Source organism: Miscanthus floridulus, chromosome 7, assembly GCF_019320115.1.
Source record: "Miscanthus floridulus cultivar M001 chromosome 7, ASM1932011v1, whole genome shotgun sequence".
NCBI lineage: Eukaryota > Viridiplantae > Streptophyta > Magnoliopsida > Poales > Poaceae > Miscanthus > Miscanthus floridulus.
Genome location: NC_089586.1, coordinates 99703845 through 99712800, shown reverse-complemented (window position 1 = coordinate 99712800; position 8956 = coordinate 99703845). Strand labels below are relative to the sequence as shown.

The 8956-nt window shown below is 43.0% G+C and overlaps 2 protein-coding genes across 4 annotated transcripts; both read left to right on the top strand.

The window, feature by feature from the left end:
• Positions 1 to 3396, top strand: LOC136463953 (large ribosomal subunit protein bL19cy-like). Its single transcript, XM_066462921.1, has 4 exons — positions 1 to 447; positions 987 to 1073; positions 1154 to 1284; positions 3076 to 3396. The coding sequence occupies exons 1-4, from the start codon at positions 112 to 114 to the stop codon at positions 3182 to 3184; spliced, it is 663 nt and encodes a 220-aa protein (XP_066319018.1). The 5' UTR covers positions 1 to 111; the 3' UTR covers positions 3185 to 3396.
• Positions 3397 to 4504: 1108 nt separating this feature from the next.
• Positions 4505 to 8715, top strand: LOC136467420 (vesicle-associated protein 2-1-like). Of its 3 annotated transcripts, XM_066466113.1 has the most exons (10): positions 4505 to 4711; positions 4816 to 4879; positions 4970 to 5040; positions 6422 to 6503; positions 6602 to 6717; positions 6821 to 6958; positions 7066 to 7092; positions 7787 to 7861; positions 8080 to 8193; positions 8274 to 8400. In XM_066466113.1, the coding sequence occupies exons 2-9, from the start codon at positions 4825 to 4827 to the stop codon at positions 8170 to 8172; spliced, it is 657 nt and encodes a 218-aa protein (XP_066322210.1). In that variant the 5' UTR covers positions 4505 to 4711; positions 4816 to 4824; the 3' UTR covers positions 8173 to 8193; positions 8274 to 8400. The 3 variants fall into 3 exon arrangements, with proteins under 3 accessions (XP_066322210.1, XP_066322208.1, XP_066322209.1); XM_066466111.1 differs by lacking the exon at positions 8080 to 8193 and having other exon boundaries at positions 4522 to 4711; positions 8274 to 8715; XM_066466112.1 differs by lacking the exons at positions 4505 to 4711; positions 8080 to 8193 and having other exon boundaries at positions 4720 to 4879; positions 8274 to 8715.
• Positions 8716 to 8956: the final 241 nt, after the last annotated feature.

The following is an 8956-nucleotide window of genomic DNA, read 5'->3' as shown; positions in this document are numbered from 1 at the left end:
AGGCGGATAGCGTCTCCCCGCAATCCTCCCGCCGCGGCGACGCGCCTTCCCCTCCCTCCTTCCTCCGTCCCATGCTCCGTCGCTGACACGTTGGCCCGACTCAACCTTCCGATGGCCTCCGCCTCCGCCACTGCCGTCTCTGGCGTCGTGCTTCCCCACGCCTTGCTCTCCCACCGGTCGCCGGCGCCGCAGGTCCTAGCCGTGGCCGCCTCATTCCGCCGGCTCTCCCTGTGCGCTTCCCCTCGCATGACCACCCACTTAATTGCCCGCGCTGACGCCAGTGACGAAGCCGGAGAACCGGAGCCTGAGGCTGAGGCGGAACCTGTCACTACCTCAGCTGAATCCGAAGAGGGGGCGACCGAGGGGGCTGTCGCTGTGGCGGAGGCGGAGGAAGAGGAACCGCCGCCGCCGAGCAAGCCGAAGGTTAAGTTCGGCGAAATAATTGGGGTGAGGATTTCTTGCGCGGACATTTCATGAAGTTGATTAGTATCCGGGATTGGAGAACTGGAACTGTGAAAAACTGAAAATATAGGCTGCGAGGCAGCAGGCTATCGTCTTATCGAGTAGCATATCTTTGCATGATTTTAGAATTTACTAGTTATCTGTGGCGAATGCTTACTAGTAGCTTGTTTAGTTCTTGGCAGCATAACCTCTAAGCAGCCGCCCATTGGAATTAGTAATGGACGAAGTGAAGAGCTTATTTTCTCACTATTTATGCAAATACATGTAGTCCTGTCCTGGAGAGCCTGGTAATGCAGAGAAGTCAGCAACGCGTCTAATATCTTTGATGAGCTTTATTTAATTCTCTGTTTTCTTGGACACTTGCACGGTTTCATTAACACAGGCACATGGCGAGATATAAATTTGGTGTTTTGACTATTTTTGCAAAATCCCTGGTTGTTCATTCATTGTGTTGGTACAATCCATTATGAATTTGTGAAGCTTGACATGCTGTCCTTATTCCTTGAATTATTTTCGCGTTGTAGATTCTGAATAAGCAGTTCATTGAGGAGGCTGAGAAGGTGAAGACTGTACCAGATCTGAGGCCCGGAGATATCATTGAGCTTAGGATGGTAAAAATTTCCCATCTTTAGTGTGGTGCTTGGTCTATTCCTAATTGGACAATAATTGATACCTGAAGCAAATCTTGCAGCAACGGCCCAACAAGAGGAGATTGTCGCTCTTTAAGGGCATAATCATCGCAAAACACAAAGCCGGTGTTCACACCACAATCCGTGTCAGAAGGATCATTGCTGGTGTAGGAGTTGAGATTACCTTCCCAGTGTAAGTTGTTTCTATGTTCTTTATCTGTGCTGTGCTGATATTTGCTTAATATTTTGCACGGTAACACTGTTGCTAAAATGATAGTACTCAAAAGTTTTTATGTATCCACAGAACAAATTGACTGGATCTATGTCATTCTGTATGTTAAAATAGACACGAGTCTACTGGAGTACTGGTATATTAAAAATCTGGAGTGCATCTATGTGATTCTTTATACCTTGTGACTTTTGTGCTCTCATAATAGGTACACTTTGAATTGGGTTGATTGGTTCTGATAAGTGAATAAAGAATGAAATAATGAACACGACACTTGGTTTACCTTTGTTTAAGTGGGCTATATAATTGGTTCAGTTTGCAGTACTTACAAGTGCAGAGCGGAACTTGGAAATTTCTTTTGAAATGTTGATAGGTTGTCATGATTCATGAATTCTAGCTCAATATACATTATCTCTCAGTATCATACCAGAAGATTTGCAAAACCAGATAAATGCCGTACCTTGACTATTCTTTGATCCTCTTGCTTTCCCTTTCTTTATAAGTTCATTACACATTCCATATCTTCTGGAACTATAACCATCTCAGCGAAACTGAAGAGCTATCTTTTTTTTTGAATGCAAGAAAAAAAAAACTAAAGAGCTATCACATAGGATCGGAAGCATGCAAATATTTGCAGTGACCTCTTGTCACGCTGAACAATTATCCCATACTCCCATTCTACCATGACACTTTGTTTTGGTATACCTATGTGAACTTGAGATTTTTCTGCAAAAGAAAAGGTATTGAGATTAAGCACTATAATTGTATTGTTTATTATTACATAACTTTTTGTCAACTTCACCATCAATTTACCCCTTTTGTGTGTGCAAATGGACTTAGTGTCTATTTGGTTTAGCTGTGATCCGTGGAAAAGCTGCTATGAGCTGTGAGATGTGAAAAAACTATTGTGATCTATGTGCTGTGAAAAAACTGTAAGCTGTTTGGCTAAAACAAGTATAAAACCTACCCACTCTCTCTATTTCCACCAATTTCAAAATGCAGAAAGCAGAAAGCCAAAAGCAGCTTCAGGTTTCACCTGTTTGGTAAGCTTTCTGCTTTTCGGAAGCATGGCATTTTTCAGAAGCTCAACCAAACACAGCTTAGCCATCTGTTATGTACTGTTGACCATGTTCTCAGCAGATGGAGAAGAGTATAGGGCTGCTCCTAGTTATGTGGTTACCTGCAGTTCTGTTAATTAGATAAGTTATGGTGGCTGACCGCATGCTAAATTCTTGAAACTTTAAACTCAGAATACTTTATACTTGCAGCAAAGCTGAAGAGCTATCACAAAGGATCAGAAGCATTCAAATATTTTCACTTTGCAGTGACCTCTTGTCATACCTGAACAATTATCCTGCTCCCATTTTACCATGACACTTTGTTTTGTTATACCTATGTGAACTTGAGATTTTTTTTTTGGCAAAAGAAAAGGTATTGAGATTAAGCACTATAATTGTATTGTTTATTATTCCATAACTTTTTGTCAACTTGGTCATCAATTTACCCCTTTTGTGTGTGCAAATGGACCTAGCCATCTGTTATGTACTGTTAACCTATGTTCTCAGCAGATGGAGAAGACTTTTTTGTTGTGAAAAGCCTTACTTTGTGTAGGGTTTCTCCTAGTTATGTGGTTACCTGCAGTTCTGTTTTTTAGTAATGATTATGGTGACTGACCGCGCACGCTAAATGCTTGAAACTTCAAACTCAGAATACTTGCAGCAAATTTGGTAACTGCACCTACATATTTCATTGCAGGTACTCACCCAGGATCAAGGAGATCACGGTAATCAGGCACAGGAAAGTGAGGAGAGCAAAGTTGTACTACCTGAAAGATAAGCTTCCCCGCTTTTCAACCTTCAAGTGAGATCGTTCCCCAAAAAAAAAATCTTCAAGTGAGATCAGATATGCTGACAGAACAGCTTCTTACACCACCATTTCGATTTCTCTTAGCAAACCTTTTTTCACTTCCCTGTCCAAATCAGCGCATTTCACTGTAATCCCCGGATATCAGATGTGTAATATCTACTACAGCTTTATAGCATACTTGGCTTGCAATGCAATACTTTTTTGTGGTCAGTGTACAAAATTCGTACTAGGGCCTTATTATTATGAATTTAATTGCACCCTTTTATGAGGATCATGGGTTCTCAAGTACGTGTGCAACTTATTTAATATGTACGTATGTTGTTATCCTAAAAAAGAATGCCTGTCGTGGAACATACGGCCTGTATTTTTGTGGATTAGCAGTTGACATGACTAGTCGTAATAAATTGGTGGTTAAAGACCTAAAGTCCTTTGCTGGAAGGTTTGTTGAACCTTCAATCACTTTCACTATCCCTCTAGTTTGTAAAAGACTATACCTATATCAGGAGTTTTATTTACTCATAACTTTGTCGCCATGGAAATTACTTTGCCTGTTTTCGCACACAAGGACCAATCCTTTTCTTTCATAAAAAAAAGGACCAATTCTTTTCTCCAATCTATCTTCAAGTCTGGTTTACTACTAGTAGTATACTTCACAGCACCAAAACTTCAGTTTAAGTTTAGCTCGTTTTTCCTTAAAGCAACAACTGGGAATCTGGGACCTCATAATATTCTTCGTCACCCCTGTCTGACAATGACAAAAATGATTGGTAATCTCTGGTATCCATAAAAAAAATTGTATGAGTTCCTACCACAAGTAGAGTACAGGTCACGTATGCCCCAATGGTTTGTAGATGAGGATGCAGAGCGAAACTGCTAATGTTTGTTTAATACTTCAATCAGACAAGAATATTCTTGAGATCTAATTTTGTGTATACTTCCCGCTTTGTACTGTATGGGGATTTATGCGGATAAATGCACATACTTGAGATCTACAAGTACCGTGACAGCAGCAGTCTCACATTTTTCTTAGATTTTAGGAGTTTTGGTGATGATTTACTGTTTGTGCTAAATAGCCCCCAAAATACTTGTCCCTAAATTGTTTTCATCACAGTATTGTAAAATGTGTTTATGTCATGTAAAATAATATACTATATTAAACTGAAACTGGTTAACAAGAACTACAAAAGCCGCCATGCCTTTCCAGTCCTGGAAACAGCACGCTGAATAAAGTAGCATAAATCACCAACCACCAATAAAAAAAAGAAAAAGAGAGAGCAATGCTGTTCACTAAAAAAAGAAAAACCCAGAAAGGAGAACTGCTACAGAGCACGGGCCCAAGAAGTGAGTGCTGCCCCGTCAATGTCGCTGGGAGCCAAGAAAAGCAAAGCAAACTGCAAACCCATTGGCTTCTCTGTTTCCTCCGCCCCTGGCTTCCTCCCCTCCCGACTTCTCCTCCAAATCGTTGCCTTTTGTTAGTTTATTATCTATTATCTATTTTGCTTGCACTCAGTTCTTGGAAAGAAAGGTTCGGAATCCGCTCTAAACAAACAAACAGAAAGTAATCTCTTCCCTCTTTTTAATGCAGCAGTATATTCATCTTCTGGCTTCCTTTTCTGTTTCTTTGATCAGGTGGTTGCAATGGGAGGTAGCGGAACGCTGATCTCGGTTTACCCCGAGGAGCTCACCTTCTTGTGTAAGTTGTGCGGATTTCTTGATATTTTCGTTCGCATTGCGATTGGTTAAACTTCCGTGGAATTTCTCCGCGTTGAATTCTTGTGCGCAGTTGAGCTGGAGAAGCCGTGCTATTGCAATCTCAAGGTGGTGAACAACAGCGAGCACCATGTCGCATTCAAGGTCCATAGCTTCCCTATTCCGTGATGTTCGCCTCAGAATTCCCACGTTTTGCTTGCTGAAAATCGAACCAGGTTTGGTGTTTGAGGAGAAGAAAATTAAAGGGGAAATCAGCTTCATAGCATCTAAAGATCACGAGATTCAAAAAATACCACTCAAATATCACGGCCACGGAAAATACCACCAAAGAACGATCCGTTACCCGAAACTACCGTTCTGTCACGGTTTGGCCTACCGACGTGAGTCCACCGTTGCTTCTCCCTTCTTTCAGCACCGGTGGAAGTCCCATCCCCTTCGTCTTTCTCGGCTCCGGCGTAGGTCTCGATCCATTGTAGGATGGAGTCCTGGCGGATCAGCACAGCCTCTGGTGGGGGGGAGGGCTTCAATGTCTTGTAGCTTAGGCGGTAGAGCTGACGTGCCTTTGGCTATGGACTCGCTGCAGCCCTCATCGGCGGGCACCCGCGCCTCTTCCCGCACCCAGCATCAAGGCCACGGACCCTGCGACGTCCTCCTAGCCGTACCCCGGGTGGCAAGCCGAGAGCGCGGACTCGATGGGAAGGATCTGCGCCAACGGACTCGATGGGAAGGATCTCATCCTTCTCAGTAGTACTAGTACACATGCATCTAGGCACATCTAGCTCTTTTCTTGCATGCATACTATGGAAGGTAGCTAGCTGATCTGACCCACGAGGCCACGAGCGGACACGATTATGCAGCTGCGCACATGGTTGGGCCGGCGGTGTGCTTCTTAGGAACAGCTCTACAACTTCCCGCGGCACCGTGCGAGCTCTGCAAAGGCGGTGGTGGCACGCGGGCAAACTCGACCAGCCGGGAGGCGACGGTGGCGCATGCGCAAACTCTGCCAGGGAGGCGGTGGCCCACTGGGGAGCTCGGCCGGGGCGGCGAAGTCACGCGTGCGAGCTCTGCAGAGGCGGCGGCAGCACGCGCGCAAACTTGACCAGCCTGGAGGCAACGGTGGCGCACACGCAAACTCTGCCAGGGAGGCGGTGGCGCACGAGGGAGTTCGGCCGGGGCGGCGGAGGCACACGTGCGAGCTCTGACGTGGCGGTGGCGGCGCACATGTGAGCTAAGCTGAAGAAGAGGAGGCGCCCGCGTGCATGTCCGGCTCGGGTAGGTGGGAGTTGTATTTTTTTTTTTGTGCCTTTAGAAGTTTAGATGGACAGGAATCGATGGTGCTGACGCTGTTACCTTCAAATACGACGGAATGCTACTTTTACATAACGGTTTCATCTTTTAGTGGTACTTTACGTAACGGAGTTCTTTCGGTGGTATTTTCTGGATCTCGTGATCTTTCGATGCTATGAAACTAATTTTCTCAAAATTATACTAGGTCTGGTAATATTTGCCCAATTTATTTTCGCAGGTCAAAACAACATCACCGAGGAAGTATTTTGTCCGGCCGAACGCGAGCATCGTCCAGCCATGGGATTCTTGCACAATAACGAGTAAACACCTGCATGTCCATGGCTATATTTAGGATCCTCCGTTTGGATTTCGATGTGTAAGTGTTTGTGTCTCCGTGCCTTCCTATTGGGGGGTACAGTTACGCTGCAGGCACAGAAAGAGTACCCACCAGATATGCAATGCAAGGATAAGTTCTTGATTCAGAGCACGAAGGTGGCTGCCAGTACCGACATGGATGAGATCCCCCCTGATACGGTGAGCAAGAAATGCAGAACAGATTTGTAAAGGTTTAGCGTCACATTATCACTATAGTGAAATGATATCCACAGCCATATGCTATATGGTTACATATGCGCAGTTCAACAAGGAAACTGATAAGGTAATCGAGGAAATGAAGCTCAAGGTTGTTTACACAGCACCTAGTGGAGGTTCAGATGACTCTAGTGTGTCATCTTTAGGAAGTAGGAGCTTCAAAGCGGCATCTGACGATCTGACGGTGAGATTGTGGCAGTTCTGTTGTGATATGTATGCAGCTTGAGATTCACTTATAATTTTTCAGTTTAAACTCTTAATGTTGATCATTTGTTTGGCCGTACTTTTCAGATGCTGAAGAATGCAAGCATCGAAGAGGTAATTCGCTTTATCCCAACAATTCTTCACTTTTACTTTGGTACTTGATCGAAAAAGTGATGTTTAAGAGTTTCCTCTGATGAATTTGTAGAACGAATAGTTCTGCTAACTTGAATATGATATGCTTTAAGCCTTTTATCATGATTATGTAGTGTCCCGTTGATTGTGCAGTGAGAGAACTGTTACTCCTTTCATCTTAGATTCTTAAAGTGATATTGGGATAATGCCATGGTGGCATTAATATATGAAATTTGGGAAGTGCAAGTCTAAGAAATAAGGAAGATGTTGACATAACATGATTTGACAGTTGAAAGACCATAAAGTTGATTATGGGGAAAGGTACCTATAATTGGGATGTCATAATTGAGGGAGGGAGGAATGCCCCGAAGCCCATGAGCATGTTGCCTCATGCACTTGTTAACCACTGGGGACAGAATTTGGATCTTTTTTTCTTCTCCTTCATATAGTCCATTTCAACCATAGTAGCTCCCTTTAACCTGATCGACATGTTCCAAGTTTCTAACTGAAAATTCAGAGAAAGTCATGGGTTATCCATAGATATTGTTTCATGAAGTATTCTCATTGCAACAGGAAGTTCGTGCATTACCGATCAAGATTGTATGAATGAGTAGACATCCTTTGGGACAACTTGGTCATTTTTTCTCAGTAAGTTGTCCCCTTTTGTTTTATTCAGATCCAGACAATTCAGCGGCTGAAGGAAGAAAGAGATAACATGCTTCAGCAAAATCAGCAAATGCAACGTGAATTGGTACAGTATATCAAACTTCTTTCGCTTCATTTTGTTCCCATATTTTACTTGATCATATTGACATTTGATATTTGGCTCGTCTTTTTTTATGAACAATTGGATATTATATAATGTTTAATAATAAAAGTTCAGTAGGGGGGCAACCCCTCCTGTTTTTGTCAAGAAAAAGAACTGTAACATGAGTAAAGTAGTTAACGAAGAAGTTTTTGTGGCCATAGCTAAAGGAAATCAAAGCAGTTAGCCCGGCTGTAGTTTGTTCAGTAAACTTGATGATGTGTGCGAAAGGGTTCATCGTCTACAAGCATTGTTGAATATATCCCTCTGCATTTTAGGTTAGCTTTTAGGAAAAACACACTCTTTTTCTTTCTTTTGTTGAATTTTGTAGATATCATAACAAACACTACTGTTTCAGGATGTGCTTTGGAGGCGTAGGAGCCGCAAAGGCGATGCAGTTTTCTCCTTGACGTTTGCTGCGTTTGCTGGGCTAATAGGTGTTCTGGTGGGGCTCCTGATGAGCCTCATCTTCTCTTCCCCACCGGCTGATGCATAAGATGCAAGAAAAGGTTGCAGCCTATGGAAGCATTGTTCAGACCGACATCGGGAAAAAGCTCGCTCGGGAAAACAAGATGAAATTTCTGTCCTAGTCTCCATTTTCATTCTTTTTTTGTTTGCATCGTAGTTATATGAAACGATAACGGGTTGCAATCTTTCCTTCCCTGCTTGGTTCATCTCCATTTGTATTTGCCCCTCGTTTTCTTATTCTTTCTGTATTTAGTATATCAGGACGGAAGCTGTATTCATTCAACGATTGGGTAGTGAGGAACTGATCTAGGAGTATCAAGAAAGATTGTTGATGTCTACTGTATTAGCCCCTTTGGAACAAAGGAAAAATAGAAGAACTCTTAGAGGATTAGAATCCTTTAAGAAAATTCCTTACGAAGCCCTTTGGAAAAACACAGGACGCAGCAATAAAATGTCCTAACATCTTGAATCCTACGGACAGAGAAAACTCGTGAAACTACAAGATTGAACCAAATACAGGAATTCGATGAGAGAGTGACATAGGGAATTTTCATGAGGTTTAACCTCTTGGTA